Source organism: Cricetulus griseus, chromosome 7 (assembly GCF_003668045.3).
Source record: "Cricetulus griseus strain 17A/GY chromosome 7, alternate assembly CriGri-PICRH-1.0, whole genome shotgun sequence".
Taxonomy (NCBI): domain Eukaryota; kingdom Metazoa; phylum Chordata; class Mammalia; order Rodentia; family Cricetidae; genus Cricetulus; species Cricetulus griseus.
This window is the reverse complement of record NC_048600.1, coordinates 74,614,243-74,641,276: the sequence shown is the minus strand read 5'-3', so window position 1 is coordinate 74,641,276 and position 27,034 is coordinate 74,614,243. Positions and strand designations below refer to the sequence as shown.

The window sequence follows — 27,034 nt, the reverse complement described above, 5'->3', positions numbered from 1 at the left end:
ACTTTGGTGTTCTTGGTTCTTGCCTACCTCCTCCATTTCTCCTATATATCAAGCACTCCATTTCTGGGCCTTGACTTCTGCAAAGTCTACCTGGAAATTCTTCCTGTGCTATCACTACCCAGGGCAATTCCTGCTCCAGGAAGCCTTCCGAGGACATATCCACACGAGATCAGAGAAGTCACTGCACCAACCCCTTGGGATCTTCATGAGTGTTTGTAGAAACACTTATATCAGTCAAGACTGCCTAGACCTCTACTAAGGGCAGGCTCTCTGGTTTTGCCAGACCATGGTCAAATGTCCTGTCCCTGTGTGAGTGTCCCCACTCACAGCTCCTCACCTTGGAAGGGCAGTCCTGGGGTCCAGCTCACATGTTGGAGGAAGCAAATGAGGTATGGATAGAAGACCTCAGAGCAGCTGTAGTAGGCAGCCACGATGTACAGCAGCCTCCAGCCTCGCTGACAGCTGTCCCTGTAAGCACACAGGGTTCACAGCATAGGTGGCTTAGAGATGAACACAGGATCCAAGACTGGTTAATTAGAGTTCAGATCAAAACTGGCTAACAACCTGTGTCTTGAGCCATTCAGGAATGAGCATAGGACCAGCTGAGGCCAATATAGCAAGATTTAGGGGTTTCTTTTATTTTTGAAAAGCAGATAAATATATTTATTTAATGTGGCCACATTGAGAAGAGGACTAAAGGAGTCCTGTCATGAGGTTTGGGTTTAAATAGAAGGCCAGAGATGTAGTCCCCATCAGAGGATGGAGGAAGCTTGCCATGTTTCTAAAGATTTGTTTATTATTATTATTATTATTATTATTATTACTATTATTATTACTATATTTATTTGTGTGTGGGCATGCCTATGTGTGGGTATGTGCACATGAGTGCAGGTGCTGGCAGAGGCCAGAAGATAAAGCTGGATCTCCTGGAACTGGAATCACAGGCAGTTGTGAGCTGCCTGGTATGGATGCTGGGAACTGAACTTAGTTCCTCTGGGAGAACAGCAAGCAGTCTTAATCTCTCAGCCACACACCCCCATCCCTGAAGTCTTGCTTTCTAATGGCATCTGAACCCAACTGTGCCTGAAAACCCATCCTGACTGAATTTCAGCTGCTTAAACCAGCATATTCCCACTTTTTCTCAAGCCATCCGAGTTGGGTTTCTGTCACATACAGCCTAGAATTTGAACATAAACATTATTGTTGCCTCATCCATAGAGGAAGAAAGAGCAGATTTGGCATGCTCCAGACCAAGCAATTCCCAAAACATAAAGGAGGGAAGTTGAGTGGAGCAAGGCTGAGGAGGGAGAAGCTCTGAGATGGGAGAGTGTGGGCCCCGTGGGCTGGGAGGTGACTCACTGCTTGGAGCTGGTGTTGTCTGTGATCTGCTTCACAATCTGGCAGTAGCATTCGTCTCGAATGACCTCATGATCCCCACAGAACTGTAAAAAGGCAGGCCAGGTCACATGCCAGGTATGGGAGACTTCAGCTGACTGTGCTCCAGCAGGATGCATTCGCAGCTCTCTGGGCAGTGTGAAAGGTTTCCCACTGCACTACCACTGCAGATGGGGAAGCCAAGGCCCAGAGCAAGAAGGAAGCATGAGATACATGCTTCAGGACTGACCTTCAGGAGCGTGCAGAGTACATCCAGTTCATTCTGGCCCTTTAGTGGGGCATCTCCCATGAACCTCATCACAGCTGTAGAAAAAGATCCATCCTGCTCAGGGCCACCATGCCCAAGCTGCCCCTCCCAAGAGATCCCAAGGTCCATTTCCTCCCTAGAAGGCTGCTGATGAGACAGCTAGAGGCTTCTGTTTTCTTCAAAGTGTCTCAGATTTGGGGAAGGAAAAACTTTGAGAACTAGAGAAGAGTGGTAACAAACAGTGCTGCCTCCCACGCACCTAGGAACATGTCAACTGCTATCTTGTTGAGATTGCTGTCACTGAGTTCAATGAGGGATTCCTGGATCGGGGCCTGTGAGATCAAGGGGTTGTATTATGATGGAGTTGGGACTTGGTAGAACAGAAGAGGATTGCACCCCACATCACAAAACAGGGCCAGATACTGTGCTGCAAGGAGCCCTGGCTCAGGACGCTGAGAGCCAGAGGTTTTCATGGGGACAAGTATTTTCCTCTAGGGGATAGAAAGAGGGTTACTGCATCACCATTTTACAGATGAGGAACCTGAGGCATAGGACATGCACCTTAGTGAAGCAAAGCATGTCCTCCAGGGTTCTGGACTCCTGGTCCTCCTTAGACTTCAGCTTGAGGCCATCCCTGCAACAGAGGGGCGCCGCTACCCAGTCCTGCCTCCCAGCCTTTGGCCACATCTCAGCCTCTACCGGCAGGAAGGCACACAGAGGCTGAGACTAAGGAGCCTCCAAATCCACCCGCCAGAAGTGGGGCTGGGAGCCCTACAGCCTACAGCTTGAACGACTTCAAGGCAACACGGAGATGGGGAGAAGGAGGACGGATCACTACCCACCGGGAACGCCTCCGAGGGTCTCGGAAATACTTCTGGGCAAATTCGAGCATCGTGCTCCGTGGGAGCGCCACGGCGTCCTCTCCGCTATCAGCGGAACGCGCCCTGACTGGAGGACCCTGCAGGATAAGTACAATTGCCAAGTTCCATTACCATCCCCATCCTGACCCTGCTGTGAAAGCTGACCTTCCAGACACTCATTTGGGCCCTTCAAGCCAGCCCCACTTGCGTAGACTCACTCAACTTGTGTGGACTTGGCTTCCAAACTAGGCTCCACCCTCCATGCCAGTCTCTTGCATGGGATTGGCTGCATCCCACATCTGGCCCCGCCCCTGGAGTTTCTGCCCTGTCCCTCACCTCTCTCCTGCGCCCCACCTCGCGTGCGGCTGCAGCGGAGGCCACTGCGGCGGCCACCGCTGCAGCCCGGCCCCGGCTCGGCTCGGCCGGGAGCTGCAGGAAATCTGGCGCGGCAGCGGGCTGCACGAGCTCTGATGGAAAGCGGCCCACGCGCCCGTGGACGGCCCCGAACCGCCAGCCTAGGGAGAGGAAGAGGAAAACGGGAAGGTCTTGTTTTGGGACCGTTTTCGTCCTTTAAGGAGGCTTGGGCGCCCCCTTGAGCCATTTCCTAGTACTAATTTTTTTTTTTTTTTTTTTTTTTTTTGGTACTGGGAATGAATGCCAGGAGCAACAAGAGATTCAGAGTGTATGACCACAGGCATGGAGACACACCTCAGCCATATGTGCAAGCAAAGGTTGGGTTGAAGACCTGTTGACTGGCATTGTCCCGTCACCTTAGCAGACCAAGGGAGCACCAATAGACTGTTTTGTTTTGTTTTGTTTTGTTTTGTTTTTCGAGACAGGGCTTCTCTGTGTTGCTTTCGAGCCTGTCCTGGCACTCACTCTGTAGACCAGACTGACCTCAAACTCACAGAGATCCACCTGCTTCTGCCTCCCACGTGCTGGGATTAAAGGTGTGTGCCACCAACGCCCAGCTGCACCAATAGACTCTTATCATGCGTCTGCAGTGTGTTTGGAACCTGGACTAGCACCCATGTCTGGTGCTCCAGGTTTGGGGTATCCACAAACACCCACCAAAGTCAGGTCCTCTCCGCCGCAGCTCTTCCAGGTACACTAACTTCTTGCGGACCACACAACCAGCGCTGTAGCCTGGGCAAAGAGCTTGCATCAGCATGTGCCAGGGAAGCCATTTGCTCAGCCTCCTCTCTCCCGTGCACTTCCACCCAGCCATGGAACTCACCCACTCTAGGTGGTTCCAGGCCCTGCAGGTGGATGATGTCACCCTTGTGGAAGGATAGCAGCTCCGGGTCTTCAGACAGGAAGTTCCTCACTGCCACCACATAGTCAGAATCCTGGAAAACAGCAGGAATAGAGAGAGTGCTGTGTACTGCCTTCACTCCAGGCTTCCCTCTACTGCACCTCCATTCTCCTAACAATCAGAGAAGGCACGTTCCCTAGGTGGCAGGGGGAAGTGATGGGTGTTCCTTAGATGGGCAGAGGGTAAGGCGTTACACAGGATGGGAGCCTGAGAGTGCTGAGCACACTCTTGTGCCTTAGCCACTGACCCCTCCCTAAACTTTCCTCTGGATCTCCCTAGGCTGGGACATGTCCTGCCAAAGCATAGGGGTAAACAGAGAAGGAGGTTCAGAGGGCAAGTAATGCAGTTTCGAGAGACAATTGCTTGCGGCTTACAGGAAGTATGTTCCACACCGCTGAGGGCAGGTGTGAAGAAGATGCTAGGGAGGCAAAAGAGAAGAGGCATTGCAAGGGGAAGACACAGCTCGTTGGCATAGAGGTATGTGGCTGTGTTCTATAGTGTGCACATGTACATAGTATATCCACACTCTCTGGGCAGAAAGGCTGTGGTGTATCTGTATTGGAGTGGTGGCCCCATCTGTGGAGGAATCCTAACCTTCTTCAGCTCCAGAATGAAGTTGTCTACTAGGGTCTTGACCTGACGAGCCCGGGCTGAGAAGAGGATGATCTTCTCATTGGTCAGATTGAACTCCAGCATGTTCTGTGATGGCATGGTTACAAACAGGATGTCTGCAAAGCTGCGGGGAGACAAGATGGTGTGGGGCAGAAACCTTTAGGCCAATGAGATGCCCTCCTACAGGCTTTTTCTGTTCCTGTTTCCCCTCTCTGACCTATCTGTGGCTTCTTTCTCTCTCTCTGGTTTTTTGAGACAGGGTTTTTCTCTGTAACAGTCCTGGCTGTCCTGAAAACCCCTCTGTAGACTAGGCTCACTGAGATCTGCCTGCCTCTGCCTCCCAAGTGCTGGGACTAAAGGTGTGCACCACCACCGCATGGCCTCTGTGTATCTCTTAAAACCCCTTGTGCCATAGTCCAGCCCCTCAGTCCAAACACAGAGCCAGACTTTGCCCACACAGCATCTTTGTCTCATCAATTGGCCCAGTTTTCTCCTTGAGAGCAGGAGCTTCTGCCCAGCCAGTGATCAAAGCTCTCTCCTGACCTCATGTTGAAATGTTCAAAGGGACTTCACTAGGAAGTCTGGGCACTCAGCAGGGTCTCTGGGCCAGAGCCAGTTCTCTCCCAGATGCCTGGGGACTTGGTTGGTCTCAGCAGTTACCCCCTCTGGAGACAGGGCTGGCATGAGGCTCCAGAGGCAGAGCAGGGTAGTGGACTCTCAGCTCAAGCACTTCCTGCCTATGTGACCAGAGACCATCAACTTCTCTCTGTGTGCTTCACTTCCAAGTCTCTATTATGGACTTGGCATAGCCAGCAAATCACAGGTGCTTAATAACACCGCTGTGGAACACAGGAGATGTTGATGCCAGTCTGTGCCTGTGTCCAGACAGCCCACTCCCACCTGCCTGCCATCACCTGTATGCACAGAGGACCCGAAGCTGTCTGCTGGCCTCTCTGCTGCCTTTGACCATCCTCAGGAGTTTGATGCCCGTGTGGGATACAGCTAGGATCTGCACGCCAGTGCCCACACTACCCTAGGAAGGGTAAGCCTGGTGAGGCCTTCCATCATTATCCCTGGCTGCTCTGGGCAGGCAAGAAGGGGTGAGCAGGGACTCTTACCATCGCTGGGAAGAGGCGGGAAAAGTAGACCTCCCAGCTGTCTCGGGCCATGCTGATCGCAGCCCGTTTCACACTTTCTGTTACCAGAGGTCGCTGTGTGTCCAGCTGGTTCTGGGCTAAGGGAGGCCAATTCTGGTCAAGACCCCACCCCCCCATCCAGCTCGCATCTCAGGGGGTGAGAGGCTGGTACCAGCAAGAAGCTGTCCGACCAATGTCTGTACAGGGAGCTAGAAGCTACAGATAGATGAAAGGGTCATATTGCATGTTACATGTTGCTGACCTCCAAACATGCAGCCTGGTGAGGCTGAATAAGGATAGACATGTGTGGGAGGCAAGAGGATGATGGGGTGTATCCTTAGACTTCTTCCAGGCAAGGGCTAGCCCCTAATCTGGTTGACTGTCCATCAGTGCCCTCCCTCCCCTTCCCCGAGGTACCAAACAGGGCCTTCATCTGTAGCCGCTCATCCTCAGATATGCGTAGGCAGGCCTCAGAGAATGTGTCATGTAGGATCTGCAGGGGAAAAGTGTGTCCCTGCTGGAAGCTGAGGTCTATGTTCCAGGTTTATGGGAAGGGGTTCCTGCTCTGCGGCACTCGAGTCATCTGTAAACTGGGTGGCTTTTGTTATCTGATCCTTCACATGGCTACCTTCCTAGTCCTTTCTGCTTTTCCCAGGTCTTGGTTTTCATATGTATCCCTAGAGACTGAGATTTGACCTCTAGGCCCTCTGAACTTAGAGACTTTTGTTTTGTTTTGTTTTGATACAGGGCCTTGTATCAAAACTCCTGGTTCTTCTTTCTCTACCTTCTGGGTGCTGGAGTTACAGGCAAACACATAAGCCCAGATTGAACTGTTACTCATTAGATGGATGTGTGGTCCTGCTAACCTTGTTTATGGGAGTCAGGGAAACCCATGCACCCAAAAGAAAAGACCCTGCAGGTGGGAGGAGAGGAGAAGGTCTCACCTGCCGGAACAGGAGGTCCAGCTGTACGGGGTGACTGTAGCTGTCCTTAGGATAAAATACCTGTGTGGTAGGACTTTAGTTACCCATGGTTTACCTCAGCCCAGATGTAGCCCCTGGCTGACTCCTACCCAAGCTCTAGCCTCACTCTCATTCTTCATGGTTCACCTGACCTAGCTTCCTGGATAACCCTGCCCATATTTAGCCCATCCTCTGGCCTGCTGCTGGCACCTCTTTGCGCAGGAAGATCCGCCAGGGGGCGTCCTGGTAGCCATAGAAGTTGGGGTTGACTAGGCGGTGAAGCTGTGTCTGCACAGGATCCTCTGGAGGCTCCAGTGACCTTGAAGGCTGCACTGTGTAGAGCAGGGGCAGAGCATATAAGGGGGGCTTCTTGGGACACATCAGGACCAGGGAGGGCCTTATGGTGATAGGAGGTGTCATGAAAGTCCAGCAGGGTGATTCAGGAGGGCTGGGCAAACCTCTCTGAAGTGACATTTGAGCTGACACCTGATTGATGGGCCAGGAGGAGCCAGGCACCCAAAGCCTGTGAGGGAGAACATTCCTCTTGGAGGAGACAGCAAGTGCAAAGGTCTTGAGGTGGGAGCAGGCTTGGTGTCTTAGTTACAGGAAACAAATTCGTCAACAGGAAGGAGGGGAGCAGGAAGGCGATGGGACCGGGCTGATAGATCACACAGGATGGTCAAGATCACAGTGAAAACTCTGGTGTTCATTATAGGAGCTTTTGTCAGAGACAAGATGTAAGCTGACTCATATTTTAGGGTCACTGCCTGATTAGGGCTTCCCTTTTGGTGCAAGAGGATTGGGTTTATATCTCTGGTCTGATATTTTCAAGCTGTGTGGCCTTGGAAAGCCGCTTAATATCTCTGTGTTTCTGTTTCCTCACCTCTAACAGATAGGGACAAATAGTATTGTTTTGATGAGCCTCAGTAGGATTCCAAGCCAAGGTAGGGTTGGCCTGAAACCAGCAATTCAAGGGGTGATTTTAAAATGACACCAGTGTTCACACAGTGTGCATACTTTGACTCAGAAACACACACAGCTCCCCCAAACACCCCTGTGCTCACACAGCTCCCCCAAACACCCCTGTGCTCACACAGCTCCCCCAAACACCCCTGTGCTCACACAGCTCCCCCAAACACCCCTGTGCTCACACAGCTCCCCCAAACACCCCTGTGCTCACACAGCTCCCCCAAACATCCCTGTGCTCACACAGCTCCCCCAAACATCCCTGTGCTCACACAGCTCCCCCAAACACCCCTGTGCTCACACAGCTCCCCCAAACACCCCTGTGCTCACACAGCTCCCCCAAACATCCCTGTGCTCACACAGCTCCCCCAAACACCTCTGTGCTCACACAGCTCCCCCAAACACCCCTGTGCTCACACAGCTCCCCCAAACATCCCTGTGCTCACACAGCTCCCCCAAACACCCCTGTGCTCACACAGCTCCCCCAAACATCCCTGTGCTCACAGGCTCACTCACTTGGACACTTGCACATTCCACCCTTGAGGCCCTTACCTGGAGTGGGCCCCATACATGGCCTTGGGGCACTGGTCACTGGCTTCACCAGGGCCACAGCCTCTCTGGACACCTATTCCACCACAAACAGAGCACTCAAGGAGCAGTAAGCAGACTGTGGAGGGGAGGCATAGGGCCATTCTGAGAGGGCTACTGGCTTCTGAGGCCTCTATCCCTCTGGGGTACCCAACCCATTCCTCACCTGAGTGCCCGGCACTACTGCCAGGTGAGTCTTCTGTCCCTTCAGGATCATTAGGGCTTCCTCATGGGGGTCAGGTGGCCTCCTGAACACCTTTCCACCATCCGTTCTGGCAGGTGACCCATGCAGGTTGGACACTAGGTAACCCCTTATCCATAATTCCCAAGAGAGCCCCCCCCCCACCATTACCAACAAGTACCAGAGAGGGGCCAAAGCTGTCTGGCACAGTAAAGACAATGGCAGCCCAAGCCTCCCATTGCCCAGGGGCCCATCTTGAATAGTGATGAGCCCAGTAAGAGCCAGGGCTGAGGCTGGTGTCTGGACCCACCTTCGGGCCTCAGGGCGCCCTACCCAGGGCGGCTGTTTGCACTGCTTGATGATGCTTCTGATCTGCTGTGTGGGTTGTGGGAAGTGCTCGGAGTTGAGTGTGGAATACCGAACCAGCTCTGGGGAGGCTGAAACTGTGAGGGCAGGTGGCCAGGTGAGGCCATGGGGCCCAGTTGACCTGGCCTATCTGGGCAGCCTCAGGACTTGGATGGACACTCACTGGATTCTGGAGCAGTCCAATCCTGAGCTAGGATGGGGGCAGCCACGGGCTTGCTAGGGATCTTCGGGGCCTTTGCCACAGAGCCTGGAGCCAACAACTGTGGAGTGGGACGCACGAGCACCGGCTTGGCTGGAGGGCCAGTGCCTACAATCTTCGGCCGTGCCTCTGGACCTAGTGGTCTCTGTGGAGAGCAGGTCATGAAGTGGCCATCCAGGACACACCAGCTTACTCCCAGGTACCCCAGATCTACCCAAAGTGGACTATAGGACACTTGGCCTCAGAGACAGTAAAGCCCTGGGGTAACCCAGTATTCCTGTTTACCCTGGGAAGTGCTCTCCTCACCTCTGGGAGCTGGGATCTTGAGGTTGCACTTATGGGCTGCTGCTGGAGTGCCAAAGCCTGTAGGGTCATCTCCCGGGCCTGGGAATAGGTGACCAGGTGACCAGGTACACATGCATGCACACGCTCTCTCATGTACACACACACACACACACACACACACACACACACACACACACACACACTGTGTCCTGCCCTCACTCACCAGTAGCACAGCCTGCCTGTGGATGAAGGCTTGCTGCAGAGCCAGTGTGGAGGCATCCAGGCCTGGAACTGGGGAAGTGAACAGAAGTGGGCATGGATGCTGGGAAAGCGGGAGCTCCCTATGCACCACCTGCCCCTAGCCCAGAAGCATATTTAGGAGGCACTGACTGGGCTTGACCTTGGGGTCTGGTGGTCTCCGGGGGGTATCTTCAGAAGCACTGCTGCCACTTCCACCTGGCTGGCCCCCACCTTTCATGCGGTAGGCGATGGCTGTCGGCTTCTCCAGATCCTGGGGCAGCAGTGGCCGCCTCACTGCTGTGATCCCCAGGATCCATGGCAACAGGCACCTGACACCAGCCCAAGTTCCCAACCCACCCCCTCCACAAGGAATGAATTGTGGGAGTCAGTGTCTGTTCTGGGGTTTCCTATGGCAAGGGAGTCTTATGATATTTGGAAACAGGTAATCCAGTGATCCATTCTAGGAGTGTGGCTTCTGCCAGATGTGACAGCTGGGGTTCTGACATTTAGCTGTGGGTCCTTCCATGGCATCCAGGGGCACCCCCAGCTGCCAGGTAACCCCAAGGTTTCCCTGCCCCCAGCACAAACCCAGGCTGAACCCCCTGCCCCAGGGCCCTGGCTGTGTAAGGCTCAGATGTCACCCTAAATGTGGATATGTCTCTGGTACACACACTGAGCCTGCCACCTGCAGACATCCCTCTGCATCCCTACCGCATCCCCACAGGCCAGCACAGGGTCGAAGAGGCTGTCCAAGTAGCCATCCAGCTCCCTGGGGGGCACAGTGGGCTCTCCAGTGCTGTCCACAGCTGGTGAAGACACAAAAGGCCCAAGTTTACGTTTCCTGTGGATCTCCACACCCTCTGGGTTCGGTTCCCTCTAATGTTAATGGCCATTGCTGATTGACCTTGGCGAGTTGCTGTCCATCTCTGGGCCTCAGTTTCCCCATTTGTACTGTCCTCATTGTGGCTGCAGTACCCATCAAAGTCAGGCATTTTGGGCATGTGGTCCTGGGGCTGGGGCCTTGTGGGCGTGTCCTCATCCGAATCCCAGCAGTTCCCAAACACCCTGTGGATGAAAGGCACAGGACAGGTGACCCCCAAAGAGATTCCCTGATACTCCTGTGTGTCCTGGGCTGGGTGGATTCCCCAATCGAGGGGTGGAATTACTAGGCATAGGAGTGTACACCTGCAGCTCCAGGCTCCCAAAGCTAAAGTAGGAGAATGGCTTAAGCCTAGGAATTTGGGGCTTGCTCAGCTCAGATGACCAAACATAAAACAACACCACCTCCAGAACTCAGCCTTTCCCTACAGCTGGTGGGTAGAGCCAGCCACCCAGGGAAGGTGGTCTGGGCAAGTAGCTACATACCCTCTGGCATCTCCTCTGCCAGTCAAAGGCCCTTCTGCACCCACAATGAAGTAGGATTTCTGTCGAGGAAAGTCCCGGAGCAGTTCCAGGTCTGACACCAGATCCAGCACATAATCATGTCCAGCCAGCTCTGCCCACTGGACTCCGCTCTTCATGGCCACTGTCCAGCCCCTCCAACCATCAGCCAGCCCCCTGGTCAGTGTACAGAGGAATGGAAATAAAGAGTGAAACTATCAGGCATTGCCTGGAGATCCCGAGGTATGAATCAGACTCCAGACATAGCCAGAGTGGCCTTCTGGACACCCCCATGGTGCCTTCTGCCCCTCCCTTCTTCCCAGGTCATGGGGTGTCGGGTGGGGCATTCTAGGAGCCAACCTGTGCTTTAGAATGTCTCCAGCAACCGCTTCCCCCGTACTCCAGGCATGCACCGGACAGGAGAACTGGTCACCTGGCACAGCCAGTTGTTGTACTCAGTCAGGGGCATCTCCAGGCCAGCCTCCCTGGCTCCTATGCCCCTACCCCGTATCTCAACTCCCACTTCCCTGCACTGACACATTGGCATGAACCCCTCCCTGGCTTCAGAACCTTTATTGGATGCTTCTGCCTCCAGCTGCTCTTCCTTTAGGAAGAGAAGACAAGAGAAGAGAAGCACCCTGAGGGATAAGCCTACATACCATTGAAGCAGCTCACATCTAGAGCCATACTGGCCTTCTCCTGAATGGCAATCCACTCGAGCTGTGTGGGGGGGAAGGTGCGGGCAGCCCCTGAGCCCATAGCCTGCAGGAGGCGATGCTGGCACACAGCCTGGAAGCCATTCTGCCCATAATCGGACACAAACCTGGGGGAGGAATGGGGAGTTGGAGCCTATTGTAGACTCAGGCTAGTCCTTAATTCTAAGGTGAGTTGAAAAGGCCTCAGGTTAGCCTGGTGGTGGTGGCTCACGCCTTTAATCCCAGCACTTGGGAGGCAGAGGCAGGCGGATCTCCGTGAGTTCGAGGCCAGCCTGGTCTCCAGAGCGAGTGCCAGGATAGGCTCCAAAGCTACACAGAGAAACCCTGTCTCGAAAAACCAAAAAAAAAAAAAAAAAAAAATGCTAAAAAGGATCAGTGAAAGAAACACACCTTGGCCCTGAAACCAGAGCCAAATTTGACCCTAAACCTGTGCAGAAAACTAACCAATCCTTGAGCAGGAGATCTAGCCATCCTAAACTCAGGGATTGAAATCTGACCAATCCCCACCCTGGAAAAACTCCACCCCCTATATAAATCCTGTGTCTATTCAGTTTGTGGCTGTTAAGGTTGCCTGGCTGCCGCCTGCCACTCTGGAAGAGGGCAGCCACTCTTCTGGATTCTTCCCTCCCAATAAATCTCTTGAATGAAGTTTGGGTGAGACCTTCTTTCGCTGGGGCAAAGATGACCCTGGGCTGAGCAGAGCAGAGCAGGGCTGTAACACTTTTCCTCCAGAAACCTTCCCCTGGCTAAGCAGAGTTGTTATACTCTGCTCTCCACACCTGGGAAACCCTCTCCTGCTGGAGCAGAGCTGATACACTGGGGAAGCCTTTCCCTGAAGCAGTGCTATAAATCGCTATGCTTACTGTGACCTGTGGTATTCCTTGGTTCCCGATTGCCAGAACACCTTTTCATCCAAGCTGTAACACTCAGTATTCTGTGACTCCCGAGTGCCAGAATACTTTCCATCCAAGCTGTAACATTCAGTATTCTTTGGCTCCCAAGTGCCATAATCCATTCCTGTCCATCCCATCTGACCCATCGAAATGCTCACACTGGGTGACCACCTGCTCTTAGCCTGGCCTCCTAGTTTTCATCTGTGTAAGAGATGGCTGTGAGGGCCCCAACAGCTCAGGGCCAGTGTGATCTGTTCCCATCAGCAGGTCCTTCTCATGTCCCTATCCATTTTGCCCTGAGAGGGACCAGGGTCATGCTTTCAGGAAGGCCCCCCAGTCAGTGGCCCTACTTTGCTGCTAGAGCCACCATAGCCACAGTACTGGCTGAGGAATGGCCGTCTTCTGCATGCTGTCCTGGAGAGGTTCCTCAGGATCTGGTGCCATTGCTATCCTGCTGGGTGGATCCTGCTACCATCCCCCACTTACAGCAGAGAAAAGAGAGGTACTGGCTCTAGGTCGTGTGGTAAGCTTGTGCACTATCTCTCACAGGCCCTGCACCTCACCGGCATCAGGGATACATTGTCAACATGGTCATGCCCAAGTGGCACTTGCCATATGCCCATCTCTGTTCTGCGTACATAGCATGTACTACAGAGTAGTTGCTATCATCATCCCCATTTTATAGGGGACAAAACCAAGGCCTGGAGAAATTAAGTAATTTGTCCCAAATCACAGAGTTGAGCTTGGGATTTGCATCTCGATTGTCTGAGTCTGGCTGGCCTCCTAACCCCTGTCCACCCCACAATCTAAGAGACCTAAGAGCTAAGAACTCTTTTCTCAGTTCTCCACACCCCTGTTTTGCCCCACCCTGGGTTCTGTCAATCTTCATCCATTCTGACCTGGTTCCTCCCCTCTGCAGTAGAGCCCTGCCTTTCTTGTGGCTCTGGGCTCAGTAAAGTGATTGCAGCTCCGACTGCCATCCATATTGGTCTTCTGGCAACAAAGAGGCACCCATTGGCCTGACCTCCAAACTCCTACCTCCAGTCACCTGTTGCCCCCTGGGTTGCACTCACTTGAGGAGGAACTTGTCAAGGTGTGAGGAAGGTGCGAAGCCACTTAGGCAGGCAGCTAGCAGCAACCAGCCACGCTTGGCATTGTAGGCATTGTGATTGCGCCACACCTGGTTGGCCAGCTGGGTTAGGATCTCATCCCTCAGATCTGGTTCCACCAACCCCTGGTGCACAATGTAGTTCCCCAAGATCATTTCCTGGATGCCATGCAGGTGGGGGTCTCCCATGAAACGCAGGATCTAGGGCACAGACAGACTCTTGTGGGCTACTGCCCACATTTTTGTCATGTTCTCTTGCCCATAAAAAGTCCCTCATATTTCAATATCACCCTACTATTCAATGTCAATCAGTTAGCAGGAAATTTAGGATCTAAAGTACACACTGACTTCCTCTCCTGACCACAACCCCCCTGCGGCTCCCATTCATTGTCAGCATTATTTGGTACCTCTGGCCTCCAGCCAGCTCCACTTGGTCTAGAGGGTTCTCTAGCATTCAGACATGACCACATCACTCCCAGGAAACACCTTCCAGGGCTCCCCAGCTCTTTGGTGAAATGGGACCTGGGGGCCTTCAATCTAAGCCTCACTGGCCACTCTCCCTTTTCTTCCCATCTCTCCTATCCCGTTCGCAATGAGTTCCTTCTTCCCCTAACTCTCCTCATCTCCAAAGCCTCCTCCTCCAGGCTGCCTCCTGTGGCTTGCCTGCCTCCTGAGACTGGACCTGGGGCCTTGTTTGTGTTCCCAGCCTCTGAACACCCTCTGTACATGTTAATGGTCCTGGGTCAGAGCAGGGACTGGCCTCCTCTACCTGGGCAGTCATCAGGAGGTACCAGAGAGAGACTCTGAAGCAGCAGTGCCAGGGGGGTGGCTGGGGGAAAAGACTCTCAGAAGGAGGCCCGGGTCTTTACACTGACATATAGCTTCAAGAAGAGGTGTGGGACTTGAAGGCCAAGGAGGATGTCCAGGGAATCAAGAGGAAGCTTGTAACCTCCTCTTGTAACCCTGGGGGCAAGGGTACTTGTGGCTTGGCATGTGGTAGGGTTATGGACTGGGACAGATGCCATACTAGCTTAAAGACACTTATGGCTTCCGAATGGTGCTCCACAGGTAGTCGTGTGAGAGGCATCTTCAAGGGCACTGTCAGCATCCCAAAGGAGGGTTCCTGAGGACACAAGGAGGGCATGTGAGGTGACATTGGGGACAACAGACATATCCATGTCTATCCCATCTTGTGTTGGGCAAGAGCGCAGGAGACCATGGGGCTGGCTCCCACTCAAGTGCCTAGATGAAGAAGCTGAGTTCTGGTGAAGGCAGACTATGGCCCACAGAGAGCAACTGGGGGAGGCAGAGCAACGCTGCCGGGCCTTTCTTGGAGGGCAGGACACAAAAATTGGCTGTGCCAATTCCTAGTCAGTTTCCGCTTATTTCTGATTATCCTAGGCTGGTTGGTGAGCTATACAGCTGGAGTCCAAGAGGGCCTCACTTCTGTTAGGGCCCTAGGGCTCCCAATGAGCTCTTGTGCATACCACAAAAGCTTTCAGGGAGGCTGTGTCAGCTCTGAATTTCAGTGCCCAGGGGTCAGGCTGCTTGTACAAGCTCTTACCTTGAAGTGGCATCGGACAAACTTGGCCATGGGGTAGTTGTTGATGTCAAGGGGAAGTGTGACACAGGGCTCAGCCTGGAGCCTAGGAGTCCGGACGATGGCTACTTGGGGCATATTGGACAGCTTGAGGCCTGTAGACAGTGGAAGCATGTAGTGATTGCACCCTTTCCCCCAACACTTCCCCGCTGCTGTTAGAGGTGACACACCTGCTGCTGCTTGTAGGAGCCCAGCCACCTCAGCTGGCACCTCCAGGTGTGTCACTGGCACCACTTCACGCTTGCTGAGTTCCTGGAGGGATGGGCAAGGGGTGAGGGGGCAGTCGCCACACTTCACCTGCTGGTTTCCCTCCCTGTCCCCCTGCTGTGGCTTGGACTCTGCACCCACCTCCTGCTCACGCAGCCATGCCTCCTGTGCCCGGCGCCTCCGCTCTGCCCTCAGCTGCAGGAGAGCAAATGGTCAGGGCACAGGTGGCAAAAACCATGGCCAGGTAGCCTGGGCAGGCGCGAGCAGTAGGGAAGGGCCTGTGGCCTGGAGGGGATGACGGGACCTCAGGCAAAGGGAGGCAAAGGCATAGCCAGAGATGGGAGGGGATACATTGGCAAGACTCCAGGAAACCTTGTTTCACTGAAGACCTTGCATGCCTTTCGAGCTTTGGGAATGGAATGACATTTATTACTGGCAGTTGGTTTATGTGACAGAGAACAAGACTGGCAGGGAGCTAAGTACCAAATCACACTAAGGAGATTCAAGTTGCCCAGTGCCAGTCATGATGACCCCAGTGCTGGCTACATCTCTCCATACAGCATTCCTTCTACCCTTTCCATGCCCCAAAGGACATGCCAGGAAACAGGCCTCAGAGGACCACAGCAACCACCTCAGGAGGAGGGCATGGCAGGGACTTGTACTGGGGATGGGCTCCTCTTGGGCTAAGTGCCCCACACACCCCTGCTCCAACCCAGGCAGACCTGTACCTTGAGGTATCGGCGGCGGTTCACATAGGTATGCACCAGGGAGCGGAACTTCACCAGACTCTGCCTCATCTGCTGGTAGCGTTGTCTGAGGAGTCAAACATGAGGCCATGGGGTGACATAGGGTCAGAGATGCCTCTGCCACTGCCCATACTTCCACTCAGGGATCCTTTGTCTCAAAGGAAAATGAGTTCAATGTGGGACAGAGACATAGCCAAATCCACAAAGAAAATCTAGTGGTAGGGCCTGGATTGATCCTCACAGTGGTCACGTACTAGCCCATCATGTGATAGTCTCAGAGCCCTGATATGAGATCTGACAGAGCATCTCAGTCGGATCTACAGTCAGCAGTGACTTGGAGAATCAGATCATCCTTCCAGGGGAAGCCTCTTTAGCTTACATGCCTCCAGAGACAGGGAACTCATGTTTAAGCTTGGGCTCCTCTGAGACTGGAGGACCCCAGAGACTTCCCCTTCTGTGGGCCTCACCTGGCCAGGAAGCCACGGGCCCTGCTCTGCAATAGGATGATCTTCCGCCTCAGGGAACGAAAGTGCCGCTGGATGAAGAAGCCTCGCAGGTAGCGCTGCAGAGTGAGGGCAGCTCGGTTCTGGACTCGCTCCCTCATACTCTCCAGCAGCTGGTGCAGGTGCTCCTTGAGGAAGAGCTGGTGGTGGGAGGTAGCAATAGATACTCCTATTGAAGAGCCCACAAAAGCAGAAGACAGGGCTGCCTCCCGGAGCTTGGCTGGGAGTTTAGAGCAGCAAGAGCTAGGGTACCAGACATTGGGGAGCCACCCGAGCAGAGCTGAGGTGGATAAACATTCCAATCTTACACATCAGGATGGCTCTGGGGTGTCACTGAATGTGGGTGTCTCCAGAGCTCACCTTGCTAACCCCAACACGGTACATGTCTGAAGTGACTGTGCATAGCCGGCTCAGCAGCGACACGCACATGTCCCCATCCGCTGGCACATTGAGCTTGAGGGCCACCAGGCAGCGGTACCTGGGGGACCAAACTCAGTCTGAGGGTCCGATGTTACTCCATCCCCATGTCTGGGCTAGGCAGGGGTGTGGTCCAATAGGTGGCTTGCTCACAGGACTGTCCTCAAAACTAGTTCAAGGTATCAAAACTAATACACTGTTTCAGCAGAACAAACCCTTTACTGACACCTGCTGGAGCTTGTCCTAATAGCTATTAAAATCAACCTAGATGGGTTCAACTTGGAAAACAAAGGTTCCTGTCACCAAGCCTGACAGCTTGAGTTAGTCTCTGGCAAACTCATCTCTTCCACATGATGGAAATAGAGTACTGACTCCTAAAAGCTGTCCTGTAACCCACACCCACATTGACACAATTGAGCCACCACCCAGTAAGTGAATATACTTAATAAAACAAAAAAGAAAGAAAGAAAAAATAAAGGGAGGAAGGAAAGAAGGAAAAAGGAAGGAAGGAAGGAAGGAAGTATGGAAGGAAGGAAAGAAGGAAGAAAACCAGCTGGGTTTTTAATCCCAGCACTCAGGAGGTAGAGGCAGCCATATCTCTGTGAGTTCGAGGCCATGCTGGTCTACAAAGCTACACAGAGAAACCCTATCTCGAAAAACCAAAAAGAAAGAAAAAGAAAAGAAAACCACACCACAACAAATACATTTTCCATGTCAAATCTAACATGTCTTGTATAGTATACAGCCTGAACAACAACAGTGCATGACTGATCCTAGGAGAGAAATCTGTGTAGCTAGGAACTACCCAGTTTACCTGTCGATAAACACCTGGAAGGGTAGTCGCACTGGAAAGCCTTCCTTGCGGATCCGCACAGTCTCCAGAACCCCTGAATAGCGTAACTGTGCCATCATCACATCTGGCTCAAAGAGACCAGGTTCCTAGACGGAGAGGACATCTGCATCATCCACTCAGGTATAAAGGCAGGGGTGAGTAGTCCTGCAATGGGCAGGCAGGGGTCCAGAGAGGCCAAGCCACTTCCCCAGTGTCACACTTCCCAGGGGCCTCACCTTCTTATGGTTGGGTTTCAGGCAACGCACGAACAAGGGGTTGCACCTGGGCAGAGGCGGGAGAGGTGGCCTGAGATCTCAGACAAAGGGAGGAAGTGCTCATCCACTCGAGGCCTTGGGATAAAGGTGTGGCTGGGTGCTCTGCCCTCCCACCCAACCCACCTCTCCATTTTTTCCACCAGATCCAGGAGTGACTGCTGGAACTTGGCTGCCACAGTGTGAGCCTTGTAGAGTCGTGTAATGGAGCTGCTCTTGCCCAGGCGTGGAGGGGCAGTCTGTGCAGCATAGCTGGAGAAGAGGTGTGCCACCACCTGGAGGGGCCAAAGTATTGGAAGCCAATGACAGACAGGGCAAACAGACAAGTGGCGGGGTGAGGGTTGGGGGGTTGAAACAGGGTCAGAACAATCGGAGTCAAGTCCCTGGACAAAGGTTCTGAAAAACAACTTGACTCCAGATGTCTCCTGCCATCCTAGCTTGCATATAGGCTCAATATCTCCCATGGCTGCTTTTCTCTTCCTTTCTGGGGAATGCACAGCACGGTGAACATGGCCCTGCTCAAGAACTTTGGCTGGTTTGACAGAAAAGGAAAAGGAGAGCCCACAGGGGAGGGGATGCAACCAGTCCTTTTGTCACAGGTCCATCTACTGAAGAGCAGTGGGGCTGGCCTTCCAAAGAACCCAAATTTATCCCCTATGCACTCCCCAGAGAGTCAGGCTTCAAACACAAATGAAGAATCCAGAACTTAGTCTCAGTGGTAAGCTGGTTAACACTGAACCAGGTCAGAAGGGTCTCAGGAGGGACTGAGGTGGGGCCCATGGCAGGTGGCTGAGGCAAGGGTGAGTTAAGGAGCAAGACCAGTGACTTCCCCTTTCCTGGACTGGGGTGAGTGAGGATGGTGGGGTTGGGAGGAGGGTAGCTAGTGGAGGCTGGATCAGGTAAGGAGCAGCAGGTGCTGCTGGGAATGTGGGCAGGGGCACTGGTGTGGGGCAGGTGCGAGGCCCGGCTGGCTTACCCTCGTTCGGCTGCGCACAAACAAATCCAGCACATCCTGGCGCACTTGGTCATGGTTTTTGTCAAGGAACTTGTGCACCTGTAAAAGGGGACTGGTGAGTCTGTGGCTGGTCCCACTCAAAGGCTCGGTCCCAGTCCTCTGCATTCCTTCATCTTCTATCAGACTTCCCATCTGCCTTCTAGCCTAAGAGGGAATGGGCCCTCCTCTGTCCTGACCTCTCCTTGTCTGCTCTACCCTGCTCACTCTTTGGGGGCAGGTACCACCCAGACTGGGCTTCACTTCCTCCTACCCATTCTGCAGATGAGGAAAATAAGGTCCTAATGGAGACAGAAGCGTGTGACTTGGATAATAACGACCACATGACACCATTACCAGTAACAGGGACCCAGGCACTCTGTCAAATCTACCCCAAGTCTCCACCTCTACCTCAGAAAATTGGCATTATTAGCCCCATTTTTCAGATGAGGAAACTGGCTCAGAGAACTCAAGCAGTTTCCCAAGGTCACACAGCCGAGGGGCTGCAGCACCAGAACTAGAATCATGGTGAGGCCCACACTGCGGTTCTGTCTCCAGCCGGCAGGACACAGTACCTGAGGTCATGCTGGCTGTCTCCACTCTCACCTGATAGGTGACCTTGCCTGCATAGTGCTTGATGGTAAACTCTGGCAGTGGCATCTTGGGCTTAGAGTAGAGTGGGTTGGCGCCATGGTGGTAGTGGCACTTCTGCAGGAATGTGTGGTCTGTGGCCTGCAGGGGAGGGAGGTGAGGGGGGAGGGGCCACACTGGGCACCTGTTCCTGGCCCAGTGCCAAATTCTTCAGCCCTGATTGCTCTGCTCCCCAGAGGGTGCTGGAGAAGAATGGCTCACAGTCATGGGAAGCTGAGTCCCGGGAGTGAGGCCCACAGCTGTGACTGAATTAGCCGATTTCCACCTGCCTATATGCTCTCACCAGCATCATACATACCCTGTGCTTAAGTCAGAGTATGTGGTCCAAACCCAGGTCACCTCACCTGGAACTTCCAACCTGAGTCACTCCAGGTGACTAAAGACCAGTGGTTCTCAACCTGTGGGTCTTGACCTTTTGGGGGTCGAACTTTCACAGGGGTCTCCTAAGACCATTGGAGAATACGGATATTTACATTACATTTCATAACTAGCAAAATTACAGTTATGAAGTAGCAATGAAAATAATTTTACTGTTGTGGGTCACCAAGACATGAGGACCTGCGTTAAAGGGTTGCAGTATTGGAGAGGTTGGGAACCCACTGCCGTAGATGATGCCACAACACCACATTTCCTGCCCAGGCTTGAGTGCAGAGGGGTGGCCTCAGGCAGGGAGTCGGCCAGACTGGGACTCTGGCCACAGAAGCAGCTGAGGTTTACCTGTGGAAAGCAGCACTGGTCATCCAGGATACGCAGGATGCCGTAGGGCTTGAGGGAGATGAGGTTGATGCAGGGCTGGTTGTCAGCAAAGGCGATCTCTCGCCAGTCCATCTGCTCTCGAATGTACTCTTCCTGCGAACAGTGTGGGTTCAGCACCTCCACCCAGGAGGACTTATCTCTGCATCCTGCCTTCTGTAACATGGAGCTAGTATCCTACCATGACAACATGGACCCTCATGGCCTCCCTTTCCCTCTTCCTGGGTCAGAAGGGACTGAGAAAGATCCTGAGAGAACTCCTCTCTAGGCTTAACAACCCAGGACTTTTCCCTCCAAAGCACCGGCCTCATACGTGCTGCTCCTGCTTGTCACGCCTTTCTCTCCATGTTTCCTGACACATTTTGTGTTCAGGGAGGCCCTTGAGCAGCGAGGACGGACAAGCTGGAGTGTGGAGGCTGCACACCTGTTCCTCCTGGAAGACAATCTTGTTGAACAGGTACTGAAGGTTCTCGTTGGCATAGTTGATGCATAGTTGTTCAAAGCTGTTGAAGCTCAGGTCCTGGCAGGCAGATGGGAGGCAAGGTCTGGTTCCTCCCTGGTCAGCAACCCATCTGTGCCCATCACAGGCCCCGTGTACCTTCTCTAAACCCAAGCCCAGGCTACTCCCTGCATTTCATGGCTGTTGTTTCAAAAAGTTGAACCCTGACCACAGACCCTGTAGGGCCCTCTGCCCACCAGATGGGGTCCAAAGAAGAGCCAAAAGCTCAGGCCACTGTGCCTTCTGCCTGGGTTCCAGTCCTGGCTCTGCCACTTTCTAGCTGTAAAATGGGGATTTTTTTTTTTTTTTAATATTTACTTATTATGTATACGGTGATCTGACCGAATGCCAGAAGAGGGCACCAGATTTCATTATAAGTGGTTGTGAGCCACCATGTGGTTGCTGGGAATTGAACTCTGGACCTCTAGGAGAGCAGCCAGTGCTCTTAACCTCTGAGCCATCTCCCCAGCCTGTAAAATGGGGATCTTGGCAATACCTTCCTTACATAGCTTTTGGATGGAGTGGCTTTATAAACAACGGTGCCTGGCACACACTTGTGCCTTGTGAGTGTCTGTTGTGGTTTTACTATGGAAGTTTTACTCAGCCTTTCCCCATTATCCTCACTAAGTACAGCAGTCTCCCCCACAATGACATTGGCTCCCCAAACAAGGTATCCCCATGCCTCTGACTTCTACAGATAGAGTTCCTGCACCTAGGGATGTTTTCTTCTTCCAGAAAGTTAACTCTGACCCCTGCCCAGCTGAAGTAAGGGCTTAAGGGCTCCCCAGTGCTAGCTACATGTCAGAACTGTGGTCACATAAGTCTATTACACACTGTCCCCAATCAGCATCATTGAGTAGCTTCCTAAGGGTAAGGCCCAGTCTGGTCCTACTCAGTCCTACCTCAAAGCCATAGATGTCCAGGATGGCGATGGACAATGTATCATGCTTTGGAGACACTAGAGCGTTGACCCTGGTGATGAGCCAGCCAAACAGCAGTGCATACAAGACCTTGGCGATGGCATCCCTAGAGCAGAGGCCATGTTGGGCTGGTGGTGAGTGGGCTCAGGGATAGTGGGGGTCTGGGACTAGGGCAAGCAGGGTACAGTCTCACCTGGCATCTACGGCACTCTCTACAGTTAGGGGAGTGAAGATCTTCTCTCGAATTGTCTCCTGGGAAGAACATGACCTTTGAGTGACAGCTGGCTGGCCAATGCCTCAGAAAGCCCCTGGAGGGCTGGGGGTTTAGGAGCATCAGAAAGGTACACTAGAGATATGGGATAACTGGTCTCATGTTCACTGCTGGCCAAAGCAGGCCAGAATGTGTTCTCTTCACCTGGCTATTCAAGCAGGAGAGGGGGCTGCTGGTATAATAGGGAAGACCAGCATAAGAAGACACCAGTCTGGGAAGAGGAAGGAAGAAGCTCTGACCCAGCCAGCATCAGAGAAGGCTTCTTGGAGGTGAGCATGTCATGTGTGCTGGTGTCCACCCCCAACTCAAGCCACACTGGTAGGAGTGGAAGAATAAGATAATCAAGGCTGGGAAAAGCCCATGTGGAGGCCTGAAGTGAGGCGCCCTCTCCAGATTTGACTGAGAGGAGGGGGTGAGGTGGGGAGGGAAGGGAGCTGTGACCCCAGAGGAATAGGCCCTTGTCAGGATGCAGAGCCCTCAGACTCACAGTCACTTTGAAGGTGATGGCCTTCTGCAGGCCCTCAGGGGAGACCTGAAGCAGTTCTGCCACAGCCTGGATTTCCCGGGCGCTTACCACAGAGGCCACCTCCTGGGCATCAGTCTATGGAAAACACCAGGGCAGTAAGCCTGAGCTAAACTGGTTGGGCTTATAAAAATAGAAACAAGCTACAATGCCAGAGAAAGCCTGGAAAAGAAGTGGAGGAAGCTCTCTGAGGTAGGACAGACTACAGACATTAATTCAGCCTGGTGGGGGGTGTGACTCGGGAGTAGAGTATTTGCCTAGCACATGGGGGGTCCTAGGTTCCATCGTCAACACCAAAATAAATATGCAAAGCAAAATAGATGGGCTACAAATACTATGTGTGTAGATAGATGGTGCACATTAGTAGATATGGAATTGGGGAGGTGGCTCAGTGGATAAAACACTTGCTGTGCACGTGTGAGGACCTGAGTTCAGATCCCAGCACTCAGTAAAAGCCAGGCATAGTGCTGCTTATCTGTAACCCCAGCACTGAAGAGACAGATCAATTCCAGGAGCTCAATGACCAGTCCACTGGAAATGGCAAGCTACAGGTTCAGTGAGAGAGCCTGTCTAAAAATATAAGGTGGGGAGCAATAGAAGATACTCAAGTGTTGATCCCTAGGCTGCATCACACGGGTATGCACACACATACACACACACACACACACACAAGACAGAGACAGAGATACTCAGCAGTCAGAAGAACTTGCTGCTCTTCCAGAGGGCCTGAGTTTGGCTGCCAGCACCACATCAAACAGCTCCCAACCATCTGTACCTGCCTCTGGGAGATACAATACTTTCTCCTGGTCTCCTCAAGCATTTCTACACACATGGCACACAGACAGACAGACAGACAGACTTCTTGGCACCAGCAAGCTATAGAGTCTACAGTATCAGAACTTGGGTAGGCTGAGACAGGAGAACTACATAGCAAGACCTTGTTTCAAATAAAACAAAATAAAATAAAAAGAAAACAAAAATCCAAACCTAACAACAAAATGTTAGTCTAGAATCAGGTATAAATATATCTGGCAATCTGGCAATTGTATACACAATAAATACCTGGTTTTCAAATTAGGATAAGGACAATTGCATAACCATCTGGAAATTAAGTACACCAGATTCCCATTTCATGCTTTACTACAGTGGGTTATTATTATTACTATCATTATTTTGGTTTTTCAAGACAGGGTTTCTCTGTATTGCTTTGGAGCCTGTCCTGACTTGCACTGTAGACCAAGCTGGCCTCAAATTCACAGAGATCCACCTGCCTCTGCCTCCCAAGTGCTGGAATTAAAGGTGTGCACCACCAATGCCCAGCAGCAATGGGTTGTTATTTTAAGACTTATTTTATTTTTAATTTGTGTGTGTGTGTGTGTGTGTGTGTGTGTGTGTGTGTGTGTGTGTGCACACGCGCACGCACGCACGCACATGTAGGTGCAGATACCAATAGAGACCAGAATAAGGGTATCATATCAACCTGAAGTTATAAGTTGGTATGAATTGCCCAGCATGGGTGCTGGGAACTAAACTGGAGTCCTTTACAAGAGCAGCAAATGTTTTTAGCTATTTGAACTATCTCTCAAGCACAATTAAAAAAAAATTAGCCCTGTGTAGTGTGGCACATGCCTTTAATCCCAGCACTCAGGAGGTAGAGGCAGGCAGATCTCTGAATTTGAGGCCAGCTTGATCTACAAAATGAATTCCGGGACAGCCAGGGCTACACAGAGAATCCCTACCTCTAAAAACAAAACTGAAAAAATTTTAAACATTTATTTATTTGTTGTGTTTTTATGTGGGTGTACATGCCCTGGTGTACATGGAGGTCAGAGGACAACTTGAAAGGGTTCGTTCTCTTCTTTCACCATGTGAGCCCCAAAATGCTTTTACCCAAGGAGCCATCTTTTTTTTTATTTTTTATTTTTTTTGAGACAAAGTCTTTTGAACCCTCAAATTCAATGCATAGCTGAGGATGAACTTGAACTTCTGGTCTTCCTTCCTCCACTACCGCTGTGTAGCACCCACTTGATTTTCTGGGAGGGCAAGGATCAAATTCAGGACTTCCTGCATACTACATAAGCACTAGAGAGAAGGTCTTTTCTCAAAATGACCCAAAAAAAAACCCCACAATGTATGAGAAAATATTGATAAAATGCCTAAAAGTAATTTTAAAATATCTACATGGTAATACTCTCAAAGAAAAATAACAAACTTACAATAAACAAAATCAAAACATGAAGGATATGTTTTTAGTTATCTAAAAATAATTGTCTGGCTTTTCTAACAATATAAAAAATTCTCACATATCACGAGAAAAGAACATGCCTAAAGAGGAGAAGACACGTGCATTGTATAACCAGAGAGGAAGCTTGCAGGCCTGGGTGTGGCCTTGCAGATTGAGCACCTCTTACCTCATGCTTCTCAAAATAGACATTGCCCAGGTGTAAGATGGAGGCCAGGATGCGGAAGATACTGTCCTGGTCCTCACTGGTAAAGCCGAGCACCTCCATAGCAGCCAGCAGGCGGCGGAAATCATCTGCATCACTCTTACCAGCAATCTCGCAGTTCCCACCCTGGTTCAGGGGAAGAGGATGGGGTCAGTGTCCAGTCCTCAAGCTGAAGGCCCATTGGGTCCTGCTTTCCAGGAGGTTCTGAGGGGGCCCGGAACAGCTCCACAGAGCGTGTGAGGAGGAGCAGGAACTTGCTCCCTGATCACAGCCAGCATTAATAGAGGATGGGCTATATAGGCCAGTACCAAGCCATGCATTCTTCACCCACACCTCTATATAGTGGTGCTGTGTTGTCCCCATTTCCCAGAAGAGGAAACTGAGTTCCAGAGGGGGCATGTAGTACCATCACCTTGGCTAGTTCTGTTCTAGGCTCTGAAGAGATGAAAGATCAGGTGGGCTCCTCTCTCTACTGAGGCCCCATGTTCCTGTCCTCACTGCCAGAACTGTGGGGCTTTGGGGGCTTTGGAGCCACAGAGCAGGGTAGGCCCTTGTACATGCTCACCTGGTTCAGGTAGTAGTAGGTCTCAGCCTCCTGCAAGCTGAAGGCCTGTCGCAGTTGGGCTGGGAGGCCGGCCAGCAGCTCATAGAAAATATGATAATTTCTCTCGTTTTTGGCCTGCAGGGGAGGCAAGGTGGGTGCATAAAAGAGTCACTCAGTCACTCAGTCAGGCTCAGCTGTGCACATATAAACATGTCCATACACAGAGACCTGAAGGTTGGTTGGCATTTCTGGGGTGAGGTCTGAGAGCATCTTGGTGTAGTGGGTGCTGGCCTTACTTTGTTTGGAGACATAGGAACAAGCTCACCCATTTTCTCTTATGTAAACTACCCCTGCACACCTGGAGACATGTATCTCTATGGCCCAGATGTGCACACGCAGGCCTTCAGATGGTTCACTTGCCCATTTGGCTGAGGTCTTCTTGAGCCTGGTGCCCCATGGGACACCATGGGGACAGAACTCAAAGAACCCATGTGCTATCTGGAGACATTTAGCTACTTAAAAGGTAATGTTTCACAGACGAGAAGTGAAGCACTGAAGGGTGGAGTTGTGATTGGGGACAAGGGACTGCATAAAATAAAGCGGCTTCCTTGAGCAAGAGAGCTGGCAGCATGACGTGGAGATGGCAAAGGGCAGGGCCACGCATATACCCTGGTGTTCCTGGGGTGGGAACAGTGTGTTGATCTCCTCGGTAGGTATGAACCAACTAGGCTGTTGTGGTAGAAGAAGGGAGGTGACAGATCACAGGCTTAGATCACACACACACACACACATACACACACACACACACACACACACAAACACACACACCTCCACGTGCATACACATATTTGCTCATAATCCACTACTCCCAGCCCCAAGCTGGGCTCTGAGAGTTGGTACCACCCAGGCCTGTGGCCTGCCTACCTGGAACACGATCCTTGACTTCTCCAGCAGGTACTGAGAGGTTATGGCACCAGAGATCACACCCCTGGGGAAGCACAGTCAGCTGTTGGGGACTGAGGTGGCTCACTTAGCCTCAGGTGCTGCTGTGGGCTATGAAGGACTCTGCTAGGCCTCTGGGCTGTTACCATGGCCCTACTCACCCTTCTAGAAAGATTTCCACAAACTTCCCAAATCGGCTAGAGTTGTCATTCCTGACGGTTTTGGCATTACCAAAGGCCTCCAGGAGAGGTGTTGCCTCCAGGATCTGGACCAGGAAGGAAAGGTTATGGGAGAGATGGGTACTGGGGTCAGGGCATGACTCAAACATACCCAAATAGAGGCCTTCCCAGGGAACCCTTCCTTGGAGGGGTGACCTGAAGCCGATTCCTTATAGAACCCCCAGAGTCCCTTCTCTGTCCCTGGAAGCCCCACCCTCACGTTAGCCCTGTGTTCCCGCTCCCTGGCCC

The 27,034-nt window shown here is 52.2% G+C and overlaps 1 protein-coding gene across 1 annotated transcript in view; it reads right to left on the bottom strand.

Annotated features, from left to right (window-relative positions):
* The window catches only part of Myo15a (myosin XVA), a 52,879-nt gene that overhangs the window by 15,437 nt on the left and 10,408 nt on the right, over nt 1-27,034 (bottom strand). Inside the window, exons 8-56 of the mRNA XM_027427292.2 lie at nt 26,729-26,832; nt 26,550-26,613; nt 25,647-25,760; nt 25,046-25,207; nt 22,599-22,712; nt 22,034-22,092; nt 21,823-21,946; nt 20,846-20,941; nt 20,386-20,517; nt 19,624-19,749; nt 19,003-19,080; nt 18,153-18,301; nt 17,991-18,036; nt 17,737-17,861; nt 16,866-16,983; nt 16,470-16,645; nt 15,985-16,069; nt 15,398-15,451; nt 15,220-15,301; nt 15,014-15,144; nt 14,477-14,572; nt 13,415-13,650; nt 11,392-11,555; nt 11,093-11,165; nt 10,718-10,909; nt 10,257-10,417; nt 10,064-10,158; nt 9,503-9,623; nt 9,336-9,403; nt 9,134-9,211; nt 8,792-8,972; nt 8,573-8,705; nt 8,248-8,353; nt 8,046-8,118; nt 6,738-6,859; nt 6,510-6,569; nt 5,983-6,058; nt 5,548-5,663; nt 5,344-5,462; nt 4,412-4,553; nt 3,740-3,851; nt 3,574-3,648; nt 2,839-3,017; nt 2,485-2,600; nt 2,204-2,276; nt 1,902-1,974; nt 1,625-1,698; nt 1,360-1,442; nt 338-468 (exon numbers count right to left, since the gene is read on the bottom strand). Of these exons, the coding sequence (XP_027283093.1) occupies nt 338-468; nt 1,360-1,442; nt 1,625-1,698; nt 1,902-1,974; nt 2,204-2,276; nt 2,485-2,600; nt 2,839-3,017; nt 3,574-3,648; nt 3,740-3,851; nt 4,412-4,553; nt 5,344-5,462; nt 5,548-5,663; nt 5,983-6,058; nt 6,510-6,569; nt 6,738-6,859; nt 8,046-8,118; nt 8,248-8,353; nt 8,573-8,705; nt 8,792-8,972; nt 9,134-9,211; nt 9,336-9,403; nt 9,503-9,623; nt 10,064-10,158; nt 10,257-10,417; nt 10,718-10,909; nt 11,093-11,165; nt 11,392-11,555; nt 13,415-13,650; nt 14,477-14,572; nt 15,014-15,144; nt 15,220-15,301; nt 15,398-15,451; nt 15,985-16,069; nt 16,470-16,645; nt 16,866-16,983; nt 17,737-17,861; nt 17,991-18,036; nt 18,153-18,301; nt 19,003-19,080; nt 19,624-19,749; nt 20,386-20,517; nt 20,846-20,941; nt 21,823-21,946; nt 22,034-22,092; nt 22,599-22,712; nt 25,046-25,207; nt 25,647-25,760; nt 26,550-26,613; nt 26,729-26,832 (5,467 nt within the window). The remainder of the gene's footprint in view (nt 1-337; nt 469-1,359; nt 1,443-1,624; nt 1,699-1,901; nt 1,975-2,203; nt 2,277-2,484; nt 2,601-2,838; nt 3,018-3,573; nt 3,649-3,739; nt 3,852-4,411; nt 4,554-5,343; nt 5,463-5,547; nt 5,664-5,982; nt 6,059-6,509; nt 6,570-6,737; nt 6,860-8,045; nt 8,119-8,247; nt 8,354-8,572; nt 8,706-8,791; nt 8,973-9,133; nt 9,212-9,335; nt 9,404-9,502; nt 9,624-10,063; nt 10,159-10,256; nt 10,418-10,717; nt 10,910-11,092; nt 11,166-11,391; nt 11,556-13,414; nt 13,651-14,476; nt 14,573-15,013; nt 15,145-15,219; nt 15,302-15,397; nt 15,452-15,984; nt 16,070-16,469; nt 16,646-16,865; nt 16,984-17,736; nt 17,862-17,990; nt 18,037-18,152; nt 18,302-19,002; nt 19,081-19,623; nt 19,750-20,385; nt 20,518-20,845; nt 20,942-21,822; nt 21,947-22,033; nt 22,093-22,598; nt 22,713-25,045; nt 25,208-25,646; nt 25,761-26,549; nt 26,614-26,728; nt 26,833-27,034) is intronic.